Here is a 25,045-nt window from a genome sequence, read left to right as displayed (position 1 = left end):
CCTTGTGTATTCAAGGTAGAATATTTGAGTGCCATGCTAGGAGAGGAGAGAGAGAGAAAAGGTAGAAAGAAGAGAAGACTAGAAGATCCTGTTCTCTATCTGGTATGGAACCAATAGGTGTGAGAATTATCTCTCAAACTCTACGTGTGAGTGAAATGTTTCAAGTGTAAGTAAATACTTGAGGTCTGTGATATAAAACACAGCCAAAATCTGCGTTGTACTTCCCTGAACAGCGAAGAACAAAGCAGATCTGATAGTGGGGGGAGGGGGGGGGAGTGCCAAGGGCACCAAGAGCAGGTTAGAGAACTTTAATTTCCACCAGCTTGAGGCCTTATGGGCCCGAGGGGGTGAGCCAGAAGGGGAAAACTGAAAAATCAAAATGAACATTTATTACAGCAAACAGTATAAATAACACAGCAATAACTTTCTTGCAAGGAATCATCACATAAGTGTAGGTTGGCATGAGGGCAATACTAGGTTAAATGGAAATAAGGGTGACAAAGCATGGAACCTGAGACAGTATTAATATTTTCAATTACTGTGAAACCTTTAAATTACAGTGTCTGACTGGGGACTGAGAAATAACAAATAACTTCAATATTAATTTCACTGAACCAAAACATGTCCAACCACATTTACAGGAGGGACGCTGTAACCAGCGACCCCTCCTTCTTACTCTTAACAAGTCAAGACCTGAGACAGTATGATTCATTTCAATTACTATGAAACCTTAACATTGCAGAGTCTAGCTAGAGTCTGACAAATAACAAATAACTTCAATATTAACTTGAACCAAAACAAGTCCAACATCATTTTAAGAAGGGACGCTGTCGTCAGCGACCCCTCGCTCTTACTCTTAACAGGACACAGCGCAGAACCGGTCAACCTTTAATGCATCCTCCAGATCCTCTGAAGATTTCGGACTTTTTACCTGTGGGAAAAAGAAGGAACACAGACAAAAACAATAACAATAACCACAATAGAAATATAGTAACTTGCGTCCTTCCTGTGGAACAGGTAAATTATGCTCTGCTCCTAACTTGAGCATTAGTTATTGAACACTCCAAAGAGAAAGCATTGGGAGAGTTATAGTTAGAGCTTCCCAGTCCCAAAGGACCAAAAAGTAGTAGTCCTGACTCTGAAATGAATCACTCCATTACAGGGTAGAGTTAGAGTCTAGAGATGGGGGCTCCTTGGAGAAGGTCTGCTGAGGGGCAGTATTGGAGTCCCTGGGGGGGAGCTGATTCCACGGCGGGGCTTCCGTTCTCAAATCTCCAGATGGGGTTTTAGAGGAAGAGGTTGGAGGCCTTTCTGGCAAAAGATCCCATTTAGAGAGAAGGTTTCTGGCTTGTTCCGGAGAGGTGATGATGTGTTGCAAATCATCTTTGGTTACAAATAATCGTACCGGAAAGCCCCACCTGTACTTAATGTCCTTACTCCTGAGGATTCTAGTAAAGTCCCGGTACGCCTTTCTTTGTTGGAGGGTATGAGGTGAGAGGTCTGGGAAGATTTGTAGAGTATTGAACCTCGTGGAGTTTAATGACCCTGAGTTAACTGCTCTGAGGAATTTTTCCCTAAATGTGAAATAGTGCAATCTCACCACCACATCTCTCGGTTTGTCATCCAAAATGGCTCTTGGTCTAACTGCCCTATGGGCTCTATCAATGAGGCATTCAGGATCTTTCAAGGGACCCAGAGCAGTTGTAAAAACTTCTTGCAAGTAGGTATGTAAGTCCTTGGGAAGCACACTTTCAGGGATACCCCTTAGACGGATGTTGTTGCGCCTGGAGTGATCCTCCAGGTCTGCAAGTATGGACTCTAACACTGAAATTTGGCCTGCAAGCACTTCCGAGTAAGAGGCAAGATTGGTGTGGTCGACTGAGAGGTCCTCTTGTTTGTGCTCCAAAGTGTTGGTGCGTTCACCGATTGCGGCTATATCTCTTCTCAACTCAGAGCATGATTTATCGAACCTCTTGCAGATGGATTCGTGGTGTGAGGTCAACATGGTTTTTATCTGGATCATCATGTTGTTGTTAGCATTGGCAATGTCTGCCAGACTTGTGGGTTGTGAAGTGGAGGAAGAATCTCTCTCATTACTTGGCTCTGAATGACAGGTAGAATCAGAGAGGTCATCTTCTGAGCATTGTTCCTGCTCTCTGCGTGATTGCTGGAAATGTTCTTTCATTGTTGTTTTCGGGCCTGTGGGGCCTTTTGATTTTCTTCTTTGAGCCTGCGACATAACTCCTCAAGAAAGATGTTGTGAGCAGTCGACGTAGAAGATGATAGCTGCCTTCAGTATAGGTTGTGGGTGGGACTCGGAGCAAGTAAATGCTCGCAAAGAGAGTGATCCTTACCCTCTTTAGGAATAGTGATAATGGAAGCTTCAAGAAATTCTGGGCGGAGGGAGCCCGAATTAAAAGTAGAGTTGAAAAACCTGACCAGAAGGGGAGTCAGTAATGTTGCGTAAGTTTTATAAAATAGAGTGGTGAACCCGTCTGGGCACGGAGCTTTATTTAACGACAGCGAGGAGACTGCTCATTTCAATTTTTCAGCGGTCACAGGGCCGGAAAGGCTTTCGGCATCCTCTTCCGATAGCACTGGGAGAGAGAGGGATGACAAGAACTGGTCAATCCGCTGGTTGGGGATCTTCAGACCCTCCTGAGAAGGCTCTAAGTTATATAAAGCCGTGTAGTACTGGGCAAAAGCCGCAGCGATATCTTTAGGGGCGTGTACGATCCCTCCAGGAGTTTTGATCAGGGGGATCCTGCGTTGTTGAGTGCAGAACCGGAGTTTATGGGCCAAGAGTCGGTCGGCTCTATTACCTTTGTAATAATACAATTGTTTGAGGGCCAAAAGGTTCGACTGCACTCTTTTTTCTTCAATTTCATTAATTTTGGATTTAATGGCTACAATCTTACTCTTAACAGGACACAGCGTAGAACCGGTCAACCTTTAATGCATCCTCCAGATCCTCTGAAGATTTCGGACTTTGTACCTGTGGGAAAAAGAAGGAACACAGACAAAAACAACAACAATAACCACATTAGAAATATAGTAACTTACGTCCTTCCTGTGGAACAGGTAAATTATGCTCTGCTCCCAACTTGAGCATTAGTTATTGAACACTCCAAAGAGAAAGCATTGGGAGAGTTATAGTTAGAGCTTCCCAGCCCCAAAGGACCAAAAAGTAGTAGTCCTGACTCTGAAATGAACCACTCCATTACAGGGTAGAGTTAGAGTCTAGAGATGGGGGCTCCTTGGAGAAGGTCCGCTGAGGGGCAGTACTGGAGTCCCTGGGGGGGAGCTGATTCCATGGCGGGGCTTCCACTCTCAAATCTCCATATGAGGTTTTAGAGGAAGAGGTTGGAGGCCTTTCTGGCAAAAGATCCCATTTAGAGAGAAGGTTTCTGGCTTGTTCCGGAGAGGTGATGATGTGTTGCAAATCATCTTTGGTTACAAATAATCATACCGGAAAGCCCCACCTGTACTTAATGTCCTTACTCCTGAGGATTCTAGTAAAGTCCCGGTACGCCTTTCTTTGTTGGAGGGTATGAGGTGAGAGGTCTGGGAAGATTTGTAGAGTATTGAACCTCGTGGAGTTTAATGACCCTGAGTTAACTGCTCGGAGGAATTTTTCCCTAAATGTGAAATAGTGCAATCTCACCACCACATCTCTCGGTTTGTCATCCGAAATGGCTCTCGGTCTAACTGCCCTATGGGCTCTATCAATGAGGGATTCAGGATCTTTCAAGGGACCCAGAGCAGTTGTAAAAACTTCTTGCAAGTAGGTATGTAAGTCCTTGGGAAGCACACTTTCAGGGATGCCCCTTAGATGGACGTTGTTGCGCCTGGAGCGATCCTCCAGGTCTGCAAGTATGGACTCTAACACTGAAATTTGGCCTGCAAGGACTTCCGAGTAAGAGGCAAGATTGGTGTGGTCGACTGAGAGGTCCTCTTGTTTGCGCTCCAAAGTGTTGGTGCGTTCACCGATTGCGGCTATATCTCTTCTCAACTCAGAGCATGATTTATCGAACCTCTTGCAGATGGATTTGTGGTCTGAGGTCAACATGGTTTTTATCTGGATCATCATGTTGTTGTTAGCATTGGCAATGTCTGCCAGACTTGCGGGTTGTGAAGTGGATGAAGAATCTCTCTCATTACTTGGCTCTGAATGACAGGTAGAATCAGAGAGGTCATCTTCCAAGCATTGTTCCTGCTCTCTGCGTGACTGCTGGAAATGTTCTTTCATTGTTCTTTTCGGGCCTGTGGGGCCTTTTTATTTTCTTCTTTGAGCCTGCAACATAACTCCTCAAGAAAGATGTTGTGAGCAGTCGACGTAGAAGATGATAGCTGCCTTCAGTATAGGTTGTGGGAGCAAGTAAATGCTGACAGGTATTCTCGTGATGCGGTAGACTAAATCTGGCTCACCCCTGGGCCCCCGACCTAGCGCATTTTATTTCTAGCCAGCCATCGTTATGTGCCCAGGAAACATATCTCAATTAAGGCCAGATATTCTTGTCTGTGTGGATTTCTGTTCAATAGGAAACTTGCCTGCTCTCAACTCTTGTGGTTTCTTGAACAAATATAAAGGCCACCCCAATATACTCTCCCCAGGGAGGTTGCCCTCACAGGGCGATCACGGGCAAGGGAGGTGGGATATGACCCGCTGTCACTACGGGCAGCGGGAAAAGGGGGGGAGAGTATAGTCAGAAACTGGGGTCAAATAGAGATCTGCTAGGACAGGGGGGCTATCAGGATAAAGTTTTCCCAGGAGAAAGCAGTATAATGTTCACTGAGCCTTATACTTTGGTGCAGTAACCCACCAGGAAGAATTAGGATTTCATACAGCGTGAATTAAAGGGGTGTTCAACCACTCAGGGGTGGGGGACAGGGCAGAGGCTATAGGAGATCTTCCAAGAGCTGTGCAGAGTTAGAGGCAATATGAGTGCAATTGAATGCAGCTCCAGCAGGATGGGTTCAGGAAGATGATTTCTGTATGTATTTAAGCACACAAAGATGTTCAGCGTCTCTCTCTCCTATCATCTATCCTCTGTTCCTGTTTGTGTGATTACAGAGCTGGTGGTTAATACAGGTCCTAAAATGCTGTGAGCTGGAAAGTGTAAGTGCAATATATAGCGCAAGGCTATGTGAAATCTGCAGCCCAGCCAACAAGTGTGTACTCTGAAAACAATAGGGGGAATTATATCTGCCCAGCATGAGTCCAAGTGAGACAGAGTGGGGGGTCAGTAAATCTGGCTAATAACTTTTTAAATGCCCCTTAGTCAGTAAAGTGCCTCGGCCTGTCAGGGCAAGATGTAACCCGCCCCTTAAAACATGTTTTAATCAGTGCCGGTCATGATTTTAAATCTTGCATATAGAATAAAAAAGGTGTCCCGCCACGTGATCACCCACGTCATTATAGGGAGCCGTTTCAAAATCCGGACTAGAAAAGCCATCTTCCTATAGAAGAGACACGGTCCAAAGCCGTTTTACATTTCAACACGTTGCTTTGAACAAAGTTGCCACTTAAATTTGTTACCCTGCACCATTTTGGACCTATATGACCTGCATGTTAAAACAGCTTGCATAAAAAATATATATTTACTTTAATTACTTATAGATATGTCACACACATGCCCTCTATTGTAAAATGTGTGAAACTATAGTGAATAAAATACTATGGGCCAGATTACAAGTAGCATGCTATTTAACGATTTTGCTCGTGCAAAAACACAGCTGGAAGTAAACTTTTAACAAGCACGGGCTAGCACATGTTACAAGTTGGAAGTAAATTGTTTGTGCATGATCGACACCCGACGCAAGCTAATTTCAGGACTTTGTATATCGCAACCTTGTTAACTACTTCTCCCCAAAGCATCCTTTAAAAAAAACTAAACTAACACTTATCACTAGCGCGCTAAACCAAAACTACATTAGACCTTCAGTACTAAACCCGAAGGTAGTTATAAATATTAGACATTCCAATTTTCTTCACATAGAAGAAAATTTTATTTTTATTTTTAAATATATATATATATATATATATATATATATATATATATATATATATATATATATATATATATATATATATATATTTAAAAAAAAAAATATATATATATATGTGTGTGTTTTTTTAATATATACCTATACAGTATATTATATTTATCTGAATATATGATATATATATATATATATATATATATATATATATATATATATATATATATACAGCAATATATATTTAAAAATACTAAGAACATTTTCTACTATGTCAAGAACATTGGGGTCTAAAATGAAATGTTTACAGTAAATACCCAGTAAAACACATTGTAAAATATTAAAATTGAATAAAATTGATTTTCATGTTTTAAGGTATTTAAGTGGAAAGGGCTCCAAAGTGTATAAAACTGATTTGGACTGGAAAATGTTTGGATTTGGGAATAGTTTGGATTTTGGAATATTTTTTTTTTAAAAATGGGACAGTTTGGAGAGGAGATCTAACCAATTGTAACAATATAATGTAATTTAGGCAATATTTACATGCAATACAATACAGCATATGCATGCAACCTAAAAGTGTTTTGTATAATTTTGTATTAGGTGATGTGCATCTCTGTAATGAGAAGGGGTGTGGTCTAATGACATCAACACCCTATATCAGGTGTGCATAATTATTAGGCAACTTCCTTTCCTTTGGCAAAATGGGTCAAAAGAAGGACTTGACAGGCTCAGAAAAGTCAAAAATAGTGAGATATCTTGCAGAGGGATGCAGCACTCTTAAAATTGCAAAGCTTCTGAAGCGTGATCATCGAACAATCAAGTGTTTCATTCAAAATAGTCAACAGGGTCGCAAGAAGCGTGTGGAAAAACCAAGGCGCAAAATAACTGCCCATGAACTGAGAAAAGTCAAGCGTGCAGCTGCCAAGATGCCACTTGCCACCAGTTTAGCCATATTTCAGAGCTGCAACATCACTGAAGTGCCCAAAAGCACAAGGTGTGCAATACTCAGAGACATGGCCAAGGTAAGAAAGGCTGAAAGACGACCACCACTGAACAAGACACACAAGCTGAAACGTCAAGACTGGGCCAAGAAATATCTCAAGACTGATTTTTCTAAGGTTTTATGGACTGATGAAATGAGAGTGAGTCTTGATGGGCCAGATGGATGGGCCCGTGGCTGGATTGGTAAAGGGCAGAGAGCTCCAGTCCGACTCAGACGCCAGCAAGGTGGAGGTGGAGTACTGGTTTGGGCTGGTATCATCAAAGATTAGCTTGTGGGGCCTTTTCGGGTTGAGGATGGAGTCAAGCTCAACTCCCAGTCCTACTGCCAGTTTCTGGAAGACACCTTCTTCAAGCAGTGGTACAGGAAGAAGTCTGCATCCTTCAAGAAAAACATGATTTTCATGCTGGACAATGCTCCATCACACGCGTCCAAGTACTCCACAGCGTGGCTGGCAAGAAAGGGTATAAAAGAAGAAAATCTAATGACATGGCCTCCTTATTCACCTGATCTGAACCCCATTGAGAACCTGTGGTCCATCATCAAATGTGAGATTTACAAGGAGGGAAAACAGTACACCTCTCTGAACAGTGTCTGGGAGGCTGTGGTTGCTGCTGCACACAATGTTGATGGTGAACAGATCAAAACACTGACAGAATCCATGGATGGCAGGCTTTTGAGTGTCCTTGCAAAGAAAGGTGGCTATATTGGTCACTGATTTGTTTTTGTTTTGTTTTTGAATGTCAGAAATGTATATTTGTGAATGTTGAGATGTTATATTGGTTTCACTGGTAAAAATAAATAATTGAAATGGGTATATATTTGTTTTTTGTTAAGTTGCCTAATAATTATGCACAGTAATAGTCACCTGCACACACAGATATCCCCCTAAAATAGCTAAAACTAAAAACAAACTAAAAACTACTTCCAAAAATATTCAGCTTTGATATTAATGAGTTTTTTGGGTTCATTGAGAACATGGTTGTTGTTCAATAATAAAATTAATCCTCAAAAATACAACTTGCCTAATAATTCTGCACTCCCTGTATATATATATATATATATATATATATATATATATATATATATATATATATATATATATATATATATATATATAGTGTATATATGAGTTTAAAACTTTAGTTCACAATTATACACTTAATTAAGATCTCCATATTTATCTATACTAATTATGTATTTTTATTTATGAGTCATCACTGATTATATTATTATTATATTATTAAATAAGAGGGCAGTCTGCAGAGGCTTAGATACAAGGTAAGCACAGAGGCAAAAAGTATATTAATATAACCGTGTTGGTTATGCAAAACTGGGGAATGGGTAATAAACGGATTATATTTATTTTTAAACAATAACAAATCTGGAGTAGACTGTCCCTTTAAGGTGATATGTTAAGCATTGATTTAGATCATTCCCATTGGTGCATTCACGTTGACCACTAATATTTTTTTAAATATGTTTTTATTTCACACAGCCACTTACCTCACATTTTAAGCTGTGAAAATGGAAACATGTTTACATTAGTTAATGTCTGTTACATTTAAATAAAATATTCATTGCTTTGTTTCTACAGCTACTTGGCGTCCCTTTATCACTTTTGCAAGAGGCGCTAACACACAGAAAGATTGAAGCCAGGGCAGAAGAGGTATGAAAAAGCCACCTGATAATGATGGAATGGAATACAGTGAAATGGAAGGAATAGAAAACAAACAGAATGAATATGACAACACAACTTTCTCTTTATCACAATCCTAACCAGTGGCGTCACTAGGGTCGGTGTCACCCGGTGCGGTAACTCAGGGTGTCACCCCCCCGAACATGACAACTGGGTACATACACACACACACATACACACATACATACATACACACACACACACACACACACATACATACATATATACACACAAAGACATACACATACATACACACACATACAGACATACATACAAAAAGACATACAATCGGGTTGCATGCGTATTATAAGTTAAAAGTGAAAGGTTTGCGAATGAGTGAAACTCAACGCGTACTAACCAAAGGACTTAGAATATCTAAACCATGTTAACTTATTCTCTCCATAGACTTCAATGGAGAGTGAAGAATTAAAAACCTAACACTTGTCGCTCATATGCTAACCCGACAGGAAATATTAATATTTCACATTCACATGTTTTATATATATATCTGTATATACCTATACCTATATATCTACAGTATTTCTATAGAAATATAGGTATAGAGATCGATTTTACATTAAAATTATCAGATATATATTTATAGAAATTATATCTATACTATAATTGCGTTTGTAATGTCCGTCGCCGTCGGCAGTTGCGCACACATCCTCAATGGAATGTTGGCAGTGCGATGACAAAAGAATTCACCTGGATGCAGCAAAGCTGCATCCAGTTGAATTCCGAAAATAGTATGGTGGAAAAAAAAGAATCCACCGAAGGCGGATTCTTTCACCACCATGCCATTTTCGGAATCTACCGGGATGTTGCGTAAACTGCATTCCGGTGGATGCAGCGAAGGCAAACAGAGCATTACAAAAGCAACACCTAATCGCCCACATTAAAGTATTTTTTTTTTTTTAAACTTACCGTCCGCATTAAAGGGACACTGTACCCAAAAAATTTCTTTTGTAATTCAGAAAGAGCATGCAATTTTAAGCAACTTTCTAATTTACTTCTATTATCAATTTTTCTTCGGTCTCTTGCTATCATTATTTGAAAAAGAAGGCATCTAAGCTTTTTTTTGGTTTCAGTACTCTGGACAGCACTTTTTATTGGTGGATGAATTTATCCACCAATCAGCAAGGACAACCCAGGTTGTTCACCAAAAATGGGCCGGCATCTAAACTTACATTCTTGCATTTCAAATAAAGATACCAAGAGAAAGAAGAACATTTGATAATAGGAGTAAATTAGAAAGTTGCTTAAAATTTCATGCTCAATCTGAATCACGCAAGAAAATTTTTGGGTACAGTGTCCCTTTAAGTATTAAAAAAAAAACACCGCCCGCACGAAATATAACAAAAAAAATACTACACAAAATATTAACTCCTAAACCGCAAACCCCCACATCGCAATAAACCTATTTACCCTATTAACCCATAAACTGCAAAACCCCTACATCGCAATAAACCTATTTAACTTATTAACCCCTAAACCACAAAATCCCTACATTGCAATAAACCTATTTTCCCTATTAACCCCTAAACCGCAAAATCCCTACATCGCAGTAAACCTATTTACCCTATTAACCCCTAAACCGCAAAACCCCTACATCGCAATAAACCTATTTACCCTATCAACCCCTAAACCGCAAAACCCCAACATCGCAAAAAAACTATTTACCCTATTAACCTCTAAACCGCAAAACCCTTACATCGCAATAAACCTATTTACCCTATTAACCCCTAAACCGCAAAACCCCTACATCGCATTAAACCTATTTAACTTATTAACCCTTTAATCCACCAAAATCCACAACGCAAATAACTATTTAAATAACTAAGTACAGTACACTAACCTAACACCCCCTAACCTAACAACCCCTAACCTAACACCCCATTAAATAAACCCAAATTACCTAAACTAATATATTCTAAAGTTACAAAAAGTAAAAAATAAATAAGTTTACAAAAAATAAAAAAGGCTAACATTACAGAAAATAAAAAATCAAATTACCAAATTTAACAAAATTAAACCTAATCCCTATGAAAATAAAAAAGACCCCCCCAAAATAAAAACACCCCCTACTCTAAGAATAAATTACCAGTAGCCCTTAAAAGGGCTTTTTGCAGGACATTGCCCCAAGATAATCAGCTCTTTTTCAAGAAAATACACAAAGCCCCCCTAACAGTAAAATCCCCCCACCCACCAAATCCCCCCAAATAAAATAACCTAACACTAAAAAACCTAAACTACCCATTGCCCTGAAAAGGACATTTGTTTGGGCATTGCCCTTAAAAGGGCATTTAGCTCTTTTTCTGCCCATCCCTAATCTAAATAAAACAAATCCCCCCAAAAAAACCTTAAAAAATCCTAAGTCTAACCCCCAGGTTGGTACTCACGGTTCCTAAAGTCCGGCGCGAGAAGGTCCTGTTCCAGGCAGTGAAGTCTTCTTCCAAGTGCAACCTCTTCTTCTTCCAGGAACATCCTGCATGGAGCGGAGCTGAAGACCGGCGACCCTGGAACTGAAGACTGGCGACCACGGAGCCATGGAGCATGGAGGATCCTCTTCATACGATCTCCGCCGTACACTGAATAGTGAATTCAAGGTACACGATTAAAGATGACGCACTTTGAATTCCTATTGGCTGATTTGATTCTTCCAATTCAAACCAGCCAATAGGATGAAAGCTACTCAAATCCTATTGGCTATTTAAATTAGCCAATAGCATGAGAGCAAGTGAAATTCTATTGGCTGATTTGAATAGCCAATAAAATTTCACTTGCTCTCATCCTATTGAATTGGAAGAATCAAATCAGCCAATAGGAATTCAAGGGACGCCATCTTTAATCACGTACCTTGAATTCACTATTCAGTGTATTCAGTGTACGGCGGAGATCGTACGAAGAGCATCCTCCACGCTCCATGGTTCCGCGGTCGCTGGTCTTCAGTTCCAGGGTCGCTGGTCATCAGCTCCGCGGTCTTCAGTCTTCAGCACCGCTCCGCGCAGGATGTTCCTGGAAGAAGACTTCACCGCCTGGAACAGGACCTTCTCTGCCGGACTTTAGGAACCGTGAGTACCAACTTCGGGGTTAGACAAGATTTTTTAAGTTTTTTGGGGGGGGATTTGTTTTATTTAGATTAGGGATGGGCAGAAAAAGAGCTAAATGCCCTTTTAAGGGCAATGCCCAAACAAATGCCCTTTTCAGGGCAATGGGTAGTTTAGGTTTTTTAGTGTTAGGTTCTTTTATTTTGCGGGGTGGGGGATTTAATGTTAGGTGGGACTTTGTATATTTTTTGTAAAAAAGAGCTGATTATCTTGGGGCAATGCCCTGCAAAAAGCCCTTTTAATGGCTACTGGTAGTTTATTATTAGAGTAGGGGGTGTTTTTATTTTGGGTGTTCTTTTTTATTTTCATAGGGATTAGGTTTAATTTTGTTAATTTTGTTAAATTTGATAATTTGATTTTTTTATTTTCTGTAATGTTAGCTTTTATTTTATTTTTGTAAACTTAGTTTTTTTAATTTTTTGTAACTTTAGAATGTATTAGTTTAGGTAATTTAGGTTTATTTAATGGGGTGTTAGGTTAGGGGGTGTTAGGTTAGTGTACTGTACTTAGTTATTTAAATAGTTATTTGTGTTGTGGGTTTTGGCTGTTTAAAGGGTTAATAAGTTAAATCGTTTATTGTGATGTTGGGGTTTTGCGGTTTAGGGGTTAATAGGGTGAATAGGTTTATTGTGATGTGGGGGTTTTGTACTGTAGGGGTTATTAAGTTAAATAGGTTTATTGCGATTAGGGGTTTTGCGGTTTAGGGGTTAATAGGGTAAATAGATTTATTGTGATGTGGGGGTTTCGCGGTTTAGGGGTTAATAGGGTAATTAGGTGTATTGCGATGTGGGTGGTTGACGGTTAAGTGGTTATTAATTTTAGTTTTAATTGCGATTTTTTGGGGAAGGCGGAAATATAGGTTAAGAAATGTTAGGTTTATAGTATTGCTACACCTGTAGCTTACATTTTTATATAAAAGAAGAGTTACAAAATACGTTGTTTCTACATCTGTAGTTTAAAAAATAATTAGACTGCCCTTTGGGCAGGCTTATCGACTAGTATTTAATAATAAAAAAATTTAAAAATTCTATGTGAAGACAATATGAATCTAAAACATGCATATTGCACTTCAGTTTTCACTCTTTATGTCTAACGCAGTGCCGGGTTAACGCACATGAAGCATTAGTTAACATTAAGCTCGTTCTTGAATTATTAAATATTAAATATTAAAAACTATTAATAATAATTGTTAAAATTAGTATACATACAAATTTTTTACAGTATGCATAACAATTTTTATAAATTATTAATAATATTTTTTTAATATTCTATCTCTAATGATTCACCAACACGCTTTAAGATGACTAATTCTTCATGTGCGCTAACCCCACACCGCGTTAGACCTAAAGCTCGAAATCCAAAGCGCATTACGCATATTTTATATTTCTCTCATTTTTATTATTAAATATATATTTCTATATTTATCTTTTAATGTTAATGTAAAATAGATATCTATACTATAGGAATAGATATACAGGTATGTATAGGAATATATATATTTACAATAAAAATAACATTCTTGTACGTGAAAAAACATTGGAATGTGAATATGTACAGTAAATTTACAGTAAAACACAAATACTTACAGTATGTACACATACACACACACATATATATATACAGTATATATATATAAATATATATATACTGTATATATGCATACATGCACATATTTATACATGTATGTATGTATGTATGTATACATACAATATAGCCCTGTGCAGTCAAATACCTTGTCATATGCCATATACTTTTAACCTTTACAACTTTTTAATTTTAATATTTATGTGAATAATTTTATTTGTTTATATGAGTGTTAATGTAATTTTCAATGTAATTTATATTGTGTTTAGTGTAACATTTCTTTTAATGCCCTACCCTTTACACAAGGTTTGCAGTCGGTTTTCAGTCGTGCTAACCCGACAAGCTTAAGATGCGATATCGCTCATTTACTTTCAACTTCTTATAAGAGCGCTATTTCCGTTGCACACAACAGTTAGCACGCCACTTGTAATCTAGCTCTTAGTTTTCTAACCAGCTTCCTCATTGTTCATAAGTTATCTCTCCTTTTTCATCCAACTCCTCACATATCTGTCCATTCAGTTCTAGTAACATCAGAAGTCTGCTTTTTATGCTGCCTTTTTTTCAACACTTCATGTCTCGCAGCATTAATATCAGTAGATATATGTCTGTTGGAGTCCTGCACCGCCTGTTTGCATCACTTCCAACTGATACTGAATTTTTTACTCCCGGTAGACGTTAATACTGTATAAGAATATGCATCACTCTATTATATTAGATCTTTTTTTTTAGAAAAGAGTCGTTCTGCTCTTGAAAGGAAGTTCAAGTCCCTGGAAGGGGAGGTGCTTTTGTGAAAAAATAGATTGCATTAGAAATATTAGATTTCCAAAACTGCTTCTGTTTGTTGTAATATTTGTTCACTTTCTTTTCCAGGTCCTCAGCCCCCTGAATTTAGAGCTGTCTTACTATGCTCGTGATGCTTTCGCCAAAGCCATTTATGGAAGGTCCTTCCATTGGCTCGTCAACAAAGTCAATTGCGCTCTAGCCAACAAGGTAGTACACTTTACTATTTCTCAGTGAAAAGTTGAAGATTCATTAGAATGCTATAAATTCAACCCCAAAAAGATTTTCTCCAACATAATAAATCAGATTTAAAATAACTGGAAAAGGGAGCAAAATAATGAAAGTATATTGTAAAGTAGTTCTACTATGCATAATTAATATTTACAATCTCAAAGTTTAAACTGTCCGTTTTAATTGCTGTCCATTATAGCACATGGTACCTCTATGAAGACCACTTTCTACCCAATATACCATACAGTTCCTTACCAGATCCCTCCTACTACCTCTTATAGCATAAATTGCCTCTCTTGGAACTCTTACTGGCTTCTATAGAAAGCAGTGCCTCTCAGGGGTATTCTTCTTACTACAGCATAGTTCTCACTTAATGTCTACTACGCAGTGCCACTTTGTACTCTGACCATGACGGGACTGGGAATAAAAAGAAGCCCTGGAAATTTTGAAGACCAGCTTTATTTTTCTTTGAGTCAATAGAAAGCGCATGCCCCATTTTTCTATAAGTGGATTACTAGGATACTCTTTCCCCCAATATTTTTTCAGAATTATATTATATTATATTCTATTAAAAACATGCACCAGATTGTTGTTTAATAGGCGCCCTACAGCCCAATTGAATCCATTAATCACCCCTTTAAATTGTAGCTTTCCAGCCCCAGTTGCTACAGCCCACCGTGAAATCTCCTGGTATCCTGGTAGGCCAATCCAGCTCTGCCTCTGACTTCTTATCGTATCATAAGATTTAGCCCTCTTGCTGCTCATAACACATTACAACTTTATAAGCGTTCTCCCAACTCACTGTACCATAGAGAGCATCTCTGAAGTCCATTACATTACACAGAGCCTCTATGTAGCTCCCTCTCTTTTTGCAAACTCATCTTGGCAGACTCTCAGAATTATAGCAAATATATGCTAGAGCATTCCTTGAACACACAGTATAATGACTTTTGTATGCAGTGCCTCTAATGTACGTATTTCAATCATCCACAGGAACCACCAAGGAAGTCAGTAATTGGACTATTGGATATTTACGGTTTTGAAGTGTTTGAAACAAATAGGTAAGTCACCGGTATAATATTGAAATGTAACAATTGATTATTCACATGACATATATTATTCTTCCATAGCCTTGCATCTTAGTTTTCTGCATTTCCCCCCTGCAGCTTTGAACAGTTCTGTATTAACTACTGCAATGAGAAATTACAACAGCTCTTCATTTCCATGACATTGAGGGCAGAGCAAGAAGAGTATGAAACAGAAGGAATTGAGGTTAGAAAATTAAAGTCATTATACCAACTACAAATGACTTGTATGTTTTTACCCCAGTGTGCCTACAAGCATACTTTAACTGCAAAGAGCTCCAATGCACTTACATATATATCTATATGTATGTACATATGTATTTATATGGATATATATGTCTGTAAATACATATATACACATATAATTTTATAAATACATATGTACACACACACATATATATATATATATATATATATATATATATATATATATATATATATATATATATATATATATATATATATATATATATATATATATATATACATACATACATACATACATACATATACACAGGGCCGCCATCAGGGGGTGAATAGGGTGACTCCTGTCCGGGGCCCAGTGGGCCAGGGGGCCCCATGAAGCAAGCACATTTTGGCAGCCACCAGAGGGCGCTACAGCAGAGTGCTAATGAGCATGGAAAATGTCATTACAAGGAGTAAAGCGTTAGCATTTGAGAGAATTTTTGAGTGCGCACTAAACCACTATGCACAGTGTGAGACAGACTTGGCACTTCAGTTTGTACAGTGTGTCCCAGAGTCAGGCAGCAGATCACTTTCATTTGCAGAGTAGGTAGGACTTACTTAGTAAATGTTTTTTATTTATTTGTGCAATTTCAGATTGTAACGTCAGTGTGGTAGTTGTGTGGTGGGGCCAGGGGTCCATAACAATATTTTTTAGCCATATGCTGCAGTGTATTTATGATTATTTGACAATGCTGTAGAAATTCTATATTTAAAACCATGCAGAAATGTTTCCTCCTCAATACACAAATGGTAGGTGCCCTGTTGACAGATATAATTTTATTTATATATATATATATATATATATATATATATATTTATTTATTTTAATTACATTCCAGTTTACTGCCTCTTTATGCACGGACTTTCAATATGCCAGGAGGAGGCATTTTATCTAAGATTTTTACATCTGCATAAAATGTTATACTCTCAGGCTAGGATTGCTTAGTGTTTGAAATGAGACAGGTTAACTTAACACTGTTCAGTTTACACTACAGCAGACTTAATTTTGAAATACATACAAACAAACCTAAATCTTGCATTTAACCAGATTTAATGGTATGAGACCTAGTGCCACAACTTATGGTTTCACCAAGACCATATAGAGTACAGCATTTTCAAAATCCATAAATACAGCTGACAGATGGGAATATTTGTACACCAGATTTGAAGTGGTGCTCTTGGTTGGGGAAAATGGGGGGGTCCCCAAACGTATGTCAACCTTTCAAAAGTACTTTTCTTCATCTATCCATTCTGACAGATCAATAATGTACAATTTTGAATTCACAGAAGTATTTTTGTTTGTACATTTACTAATATGATTCTTTGAAAAGTGATCTCTTAATTTCTGCTATTTTTTTTATCATGCATGTCACACACTGTTGATTTAGGGGATGGCAATGTGCAGAAATTTTACCTCCTGTGAGTGTTTCTGTGGGTGGGTGTCTTTATGTCTTTGGGCTTTTGTTGGTGCCTCTATGAGTGTGTATGTATTTTTTTTCTGTGGATCTCTCTGTGAGGGTTTGTGTGTCTGTCTTTGTGCATTTTCTGAGGATGTCTCTGTGAGGGTTTGTGTGTATGTATGTCTTTGTGTGTTTTCTGTGGGTGTCTCTCTGTATGTGTGTATGTCTTTGTGTGTTTTCTGAGGCTTTCTCTGTGGGTGTTTCCTTGGGTGTATGTGCAAGTTTGTGTTTGAGTTTGTGTGTATGTGTGTCCATTGTCTGTTCCTTTTGTAGAACATGTTGACCTTACTGCTGATTATTCACATCTTTCTACAGACTTTGAGACTAATGAGACCTTTTTTTAAGTCACCAATCCACCACTTAACCTTTAAAGTATTGTAGGCAGTTCAGGGCCCTTCCTTTCAGCCACTGCATGCTGTTGTCATCATACAGTTGGCATCTTCTTTGACAAAAAGATAATCAGAATTCCATATTTTGTCTTGTAAATCTCCTTTTTTGACAAAACTGTAGTCTACCTCATTACTTGTCAGGTCAATGTAAACAAGTGCTGAGTGTCTGTGTGGGTGTCTGTGTCTGAGATTGTTTGTGCGTTTCTTTGCGTGTCTGCTAGAGTATCTATATGTGAATCCTTATGTGTGCCTGTGTGTTTCTGTATTTGTGTGCTACTACATTTACAACATTAACAAGTTTGTAAATTGTAGTCACTTGGTCAAAAATTGCACATGTCAAAGGGGGGGGGGGGGGGCTAATCAATGGTTAAAGGGACAGTAAAGTCACAAAAAAATCTTTCATGATTTAAATAGGGCATGTAATTTTAAACAACTTTCCATTTTACTTTTATTTCCACTTTTGCTTTGTTCTCTTGGTATTCTTAGTTGAAAGCTAAATCTAGGAGGTTCATGTGCTAATTTCTTAGACCTTGAAGACTGCCTCTAATCAGAAAGCATTTTGACAGTTTTTCACCACTAGAGGACGTTAGTTCATGTGTTTCATATAGATAACATTGAGCTCCGGCACGTGAAGCTCCTAAGAGCAAGCACTGATTGGCTAAAAATGCATGTCTGTCAAAAGAACTGAAATAACGGGGCAGTTTGCAGAGGCATAGATACAAGGTAATCACAGATGTAAAAAGTATATTATTATAACTGTGTTGGTTATGCAAAATTGGGGAATGGGTAATAAAGGGATTATCTACCTTTTTAAACAACAAAAATTCTGGTGTTTACTGTCCCTTTAAATAAGGGGCCCCAAAATTTCTAGTGGCGGCCCTGAATATACATATTTAGACATGTATATGTAACTATTTCTATGTTAAAGCCCTTTGCCTGCCTTTTTTCCCTAACACCTGAGATCTCATATCTTTGAGCCCTTATAACTTTATTGTGCAATTTAAAAAAAAAAAAAATTTGATTGTGTTTTTATGAGTGTAACTGTACTTTTTAATGTATTTTTGATGTGTTTTGTGACGCTTTTTTGTTTCATGAAACAGTTAACCAGAGCTGTGAGGACTCGTTAATCATCTTAGCATAAATCACGATTGCACTCACACGTTTGCATTTACTTTCAACACCCAGGATAAACCCCTATTTGCTCGCACTTAACTGTTAATGCTCCACTCGTAATCTGGCCCTTACTGTGTAGTGTCCCTTTAAGTTAAAGCTGTAGCCAGGAATTTCCTTGCTTTTTAACATTCGAATGGGAACTATGGAACTAAGCTGAAATTTCCACACACCCTCACTTTGGGCCAGATTACAAGTGGCATACTAATTATAGTAAATCCATGGTAAAGCGTTAACCAGAGAAGGGTTAGTGTTACCGACTTTGTTCAAGTGCAGCCTATACTTTCAATGGATATCGCTCCAATGTGTGTGTGTGTGTGTGTATATATATATATATATATATATAATAACCACGGAAAATATTGCACTCTCAGGACTTTTTCAATGAGCAAATCAAAGGTACTTTAATGAAACGGTTTCGTGGATCTTGTCCCCTTCGTCAGCATCTGACGAAGGGGACAAGATCCCCGAAAACGTTTCATTAAAGTACCTTTGATTACTCATTGAAAAAGTCCTGAGAGTGCAATCTTTTCCGTGGTTATTGCATTATATCATTGCACCCAGGCAGGTGACGGTTGGTGGGTCTATCTGCAGATTTGTATGTATATATATATATATATATATATATACACACACATGATACTCTGGGGCCAATTTATTAACAGTAAACAGCATTTAACATTGCACAAGCAGTTCTGGTGAACTGCTTGTGCAATGCCGCCCCCTGCAGATTCGCGGCCAATCTGCTGACAGCAGGGGGTGTCAATCAACCCGATCGTATGATATCGGGCGGATTGATGTCCGCAGCCTCAGAGGAGGCGTACGAGTTAAGGAGCAGCGGTCTTAAGACCGCTGCCTCTTAACTCCTGTTTCCGGCGAGCCTGAAGGCTTGCGCGGAAACAGGGGAATTCAGGGCCATTCAGCCCTTAATAAATCGTCCCCTTAATCTATTGTGTGCAACTCTCATTGCAGGCCTCTACATGAGGCTTTTACCCCTTCACCCAATCAGACGTATATATACATTGTGCGGTACTTTGGCTATCGTACCACACCACATATATATACGTCTTCGCTTCAGGAAGCTCCAGCACTCTCGGCTGTTAAGTTACAGCGGAGAGCTGGAGTTCCTAAAGCTTCAGGCATCTGCCGCATATGGAACAGGAGCGTGATCGGTGCTCCAGTTCCATATTAGGGCAGATGCTTGATTGTTACAGACGGTGACACTTTGTGTGTCAGCCTCTGTAGCGATTGTTGCTGGTGCCAGAGGGAGGTGTAGGCGGGTGCGTTGGGAGGCGAATGGGTGGTCCAGCAGTGGAGGTGGGAGGGAGTGGGCAGGACTGGGAGTGACCCTACCTACAGAAAATCATTTGGGAGGCAGGGAGGGGGTGGGATCCTATGCTGATGAGGAAGGGAGGGAGAGGGAGGGATTACAAACGATCAGGCCTGATCAGGCCTAAGGGGGAAATAAATATATAGGAGGAGGAGAGAAGGAGACCCCTACACTATGGAACAACGATCATCAATATAAAATTTAGGGGGAGGTGGGGAGGAAGACCCCTACACTATGGAACAGGGAAATATAGTGAAGGTCGGGATGGATACCCTTACACTATGGCAGGGAAGGGGTGGGAATCTACAATGATGAGGGAGGGAGAGGGAGGGTTTAGATAACGATCAGGCCAATGGGGCCAAATAAATATATAGGAAGAGGGGGGAGGGAGACCCCTACACTATGGAGCAGTGGGTATGAAGGGAGAGGGGCATAGAATATAGAAATAAATATAGGGGGGAGATGATCACTGCTGAAGAAAACCCCCCCCATAAAATTAACACAACTATCCCAAACTACCCCCTTTATAATATCCACACTTGCATTAAAATGCTTGGGTATTTATTTATCACCTGATTCCTCTCAATTATTTAAACTAAATTACGAAAAATTCATCCATGAATTCACCCAATTAACCAACGATTGGCTTCTTAAACCAATATCATGGATGGGCAGAATTAGTGCCATCAAAATGACCCTCCTTCCTAAAATACTATATGTATTCCAAACTTTTCCCCTACCACTGCCAAAAACTTATATTTCACAACAACAGAATACCTTAATATCTTACATATGGAATAAAAAACCACTGAGAATCGCTAGAACAACATTATACCTCCCCAAACAGCAGGGAGGATTGGGTATCCCAGACCTCCAAGCTTATAGATTTGCAACCATCCTAACAAGAATTATAGACTGGTGCCATTATGGGAACCCCTATACGAAAACAGGGAGTACGATTGAACAAGATTTAATCAAATTCCCCCAAATAAGCAGTCTTTGTTGGCTGTCACCACAACTTAGACCACATACAATCAGCCAGTCTCCAATTATAAAAGAAACATTAGACACATGGGATACAATATTACGAAAATATATTGATATATCAAATAATCCCTCCCCCCTAACCCCAATCTTATATAACCTGGAATTGCAATTAGGGACGAAACATATAAATACAGACATTACAGATATTAACAAACTCATACCCATATATTTGACTACTGATGGTTCTAGCCTCCTACCCATAGAACAAATACAACACTTAGGTAAAGACACCTTCAGGACCTGGTACCATTATCACCAACTAGCAAATTTTTTACAACAGCATAAATTGAAATCATATTTATTCCGGCCACGAACTCCCTTTGAAACATTTTATTTTTTTTAGCTTTTTATTTTTTGCTGACCAGTGAGAATCCCGCTGACGCTGACGTTTCCTGTTATCGGCCAGTAATTCGGTGACCCACTAAGGGAAGCATAAAATAATAATAAATAAAATTATATTTATTATACTACCAGATTTAGTTTTTTCTTTGCGGCAAGATATATAGACGTTAGATTTGGTAAAATGGCAAAAAGATTGTATAATGTGGAGGAGGCATACCAAACAGGGGCAGACTGACAAGTCGGGCAAATCAGCCCTTGTCTGAGGGCCTCTGCATCTTAAGGGGCCCCATGCATCATACTGAACCAGCAGGATTTTTTTTTATCTATTAAAAAAAAAAAAAGGAATATATATATTTTTTGGCTTTGCATTTTGTTCTTGATGGGGGGGCCCTCTCACATGAGCGGCTTGGGTCGAGTGTGACTTAGTGCGTGAAGTGCTGTGTATGACTTCTTAGGAACAAAGGAGCCGGTTAGGTAAGTTGTGACAAGTTCTGGCACTGGCAGACCAAAGTGATGCCCTGCAATATGTGGACCGGGCGTGTATAAGTCCGGAATCCAGTCCACATATTCATGATCACCTGGCTGGTTGCTCAGCTCCACCCACATGCCGTGCGCACACAATTTTAACTGTGGCTATAGAGGCGGCAGCCGCAGCATAGCAGACAGTGTGGCCACGCCTGGTGAAGGAGGAGGACTGAGTTAGGCGAGGACCAAGGCGACAACTCATGTAACTGAAGCAACCCGTTGCCCAAGGCTTTAGCAAAAATCCCATCAGATAATAGCAAATCAAGCAAGCAAGCAGACTGCAGTAGGGAGCCATTAAGGTACTGTCTGTAACTGGGGTCTTGTGCAAATAGTGACCCATGTGATTTTGAGACCTGGTGGCACAGCGTTTTTTTCTTTGCTGCCCTGCAAACGTAAAGTCTTTAAGTTTGCAATGCAGCAAAGGGAAAAATACCTTGTGCAGGATGCATCCGATGTCAGTTTTCTTCAGGCAGCTGTTTGCTCTCAACATGCTGCATTACTCATTACCGTGCCAGGCTGTGAACAGCAGTGCTGACCTGTGAGCTATAAAAGATTTTATAAAAGATTACTGACTCTGGTAATGAGAAATGCAGCACTGGGAGAGCAGACAAGGAAGGAAGGAGTTCAGTCAGGGCGGGATGGATTATCCTACCACCAGTAAGTGTGACAGTGACAGTCAAAGGCTGTGAAACACTGCAAGCGATGCGGCACGAGGCGAAGCAGTTGCTTCGACCGCGTCGCATCGCTTCTAAAGTTCAAATATTTCAACTCTGAGTGCTCAGCTATATGACCTGTCGCAGCTGAGCGCACAGAGAAGAAAAAGCAGGACACACTGAGCACGCACAGCTGCATGCATGCATCCTAAAGGCTGTGACACACTGCATGCGGAGCAGCGCGCAGCGTGTAGATACGGCTGTGCGGGCTCAGTGTGTCCTGCCTTTTCATCTCTGAGCACTCTGTTGCATCAGGTTGCGTAGCTGAGGGCTCAGAGATGAAATATTTGAACTTCAGAAGGGATGCGACGCCGTGCAAAGCAGCTGCTTCGCCTCGCGCCGCATCGCTTGCAGTGTGTCACAGCCTTTATTCTCTGCTGCTAGCAGCACATTAAATGATCACAGCCAGCAGTGTGCAAGTTTACAGACAAGCATACACAGGGACAGGTTGTCTTTAAGGGTCACTGCTAGTATTTGCTTGTCTGTACACTTGCACACTGCGGGCTGTGATTATTTTGTGTGCTACTGTATGTTAGGGACAGGCTTTCTTTAAGGGTTACTACCAGTGTGTGCTTGTCTGTACACTTGCACACTACTGGCTGTGATTATTTAGTGTGCTGCTGTATGTTAGGGACAGGCTTTCTTTAAGTGTTACTGCCAGTGTGTGCTTGTCTGTACAGTTGCACACTGCTGGCTGTGATTATTTAGTGTGCTGCTGTATGTTAGGGACAGGCTGTCTTTAAGGGTTACTGCCAGTGTGTGCTTGTCTGTACACTTGCACACTGCTGACTGTGATTATTTAGTGTGCTGTATGTATTTTAGGGACAGGCTATATTTAAGGGCGTCTGCCAGTGTGTGCTACTCTTTACACTTGTGCATTACTGGCTGTTTATTAGTGTGCTGTATGTATGTTAGGGACAGGTTGTCTTTAAGGGCGTCTGCCAGTGTGTGCTACTCTTTACACTTGTGCATTACTGGCTGTTTATTAGTGTGCTGTATGTATGTTAGGGACAGGTTGTCTTTAAGGGCGTCTGCCAGTGTGTGCTACTCTTTACACTTGTGCATTACTGGCTGTTTATTAGTGTGCTGTATGTATGTTAGGGACAGGTTGTCTTTAAGGGCGTCTGCCAGTGTGTGCTACTCTTTACACTTGTGCATTACTGGCTGTTTATTAGTGTGCTGTATGTATGTTAGGGACAGGTTGTCTTTAAGGGCTTCTGCCAGTGTGTGCTACTCTTTACACTTGTGCATTACTGGCTGTTTATTAGTGTGCTGTATGTATGTTAGGGACAGGTTGTCTTTAAGGGCTTCTGCCAGTGTGTGCTACTCTTTACACTTGTGCATTACTGGCTGTTTATTAGTGTGCTGTATGTATGTTAGGGACAGGTTGTCTTTAAGGGCGTCTGCCAGTGTGTGCTACTCTTTACACTTGTGCATTACTGGCTGTTTATTAGTGTGCTGTATGTATGTTAGGGACAGGTTGTCTTTAAGGGCTTCTGCCAGTGTGTGCTACTCTTTACACTTGTGCATTACTGGCTGTTTATTAGTGTGCTGTATGTATGTTAGGGACAGGTTGTCTTTAAGGGCGTCTGCCAGTGTGTGCTACTCTTTATACTTGTGCATTACTGGCTGTTTATTAGTGTGCTGTATGTATGTTAGGGACAGGTTGTCTTTAAGGGCGTCTGCCAGTGTGTGCTACTCTTTACACTTGTGCATTACTGGCTGTTTATTAGTGTGCTGCTGTATGTTAGGGACAGGTTGTCTTTAAGGGCGTCTGCCAGTGTGTGCTACTCTTTACACTTGTGCATTACTGGCTGTTTATTAGTGTGCTGTATGTATTTTAGGGACAGGCTATATTTAAGGGCGTCTGCCAGTGTGTGCTACTCTTTACACTTGTGCATTACTGGCTGTTTATTAGTGTGCTGTATGTATGATAGGGACAGGTTGTCTTTAAGGGCGTCTGCCAGTGTGTGCTACTCTTTACACTTGTGCATTACTGGCTGTTTATTAGTGTGCTGCTGTATGTTAGGGACAGGTTGTCTTTAAGGGCGTCTGCCAGTGTGTGCTACTCTTTACACTTGTGCATTACTGGCTGTTTATTAGTGTGCTGTATGTATGTTAGGGACAGGTTGTCTTTAAGGGCGTCTGCCAGTGTGTGCTACTCTTTACACTTGTGCATTACTGGCTGTTTATTAGTGTGCTGCTGTATGTTAGGGACAGGTTGTCTTTAAGGGCGTCTGCCAGTGTGTGCTACTCTTTACACTTGTGCATTACTGGCTGTTTATTAGTGTGCTGTATGTATGATAGGGACAGGTTGTCTTTAAGGGCGTC

The 25,045-nt window shown here is 39.8% G+C and overlaps 1 protein-coding gene across 1 annotated transcript in view; it reads left to right on the top strand.

The window, feature by feature from the left end:
* Positions 1-25,045, top strand: part of MYO1H (myosin IH) — a 372,029-nt gene that overhangs the window by 135,037 nt on the left and 211,947 nt on the right. The window contains 4 exon segments of the mRNA XM_053702119.1: positions 8,601-8,672; positions 14,267-14,386; positions 15,401-15,468; positions 15,574-15,679. Of these exon segments, the coding sequence (XP_053558094.1) occupies positions 8,601-8,672; positions 14,267-14,386; positions 15,401-15,468; positions 15,574-15,679 (366 nt within the window).

The sequence above is a fragment of the Bombina bombina genome, chromosome 2, assembly GCF_027579735.1.
Source record: "Bombina bombina isolate aBomBom1 chromosome 2, aBomBom1.pri, whole genome shotgun sequence".
Taxonomy (NCBI): domain Eukaryota; kingdom Metazoa; phylum Chordata; class Amphibia; order Anura; family Bombinatoridae; genus Bombina; species Bombina bombina.
This window is presented reverse-complemented; position numbering and strand designations above follow the sequence as displayed.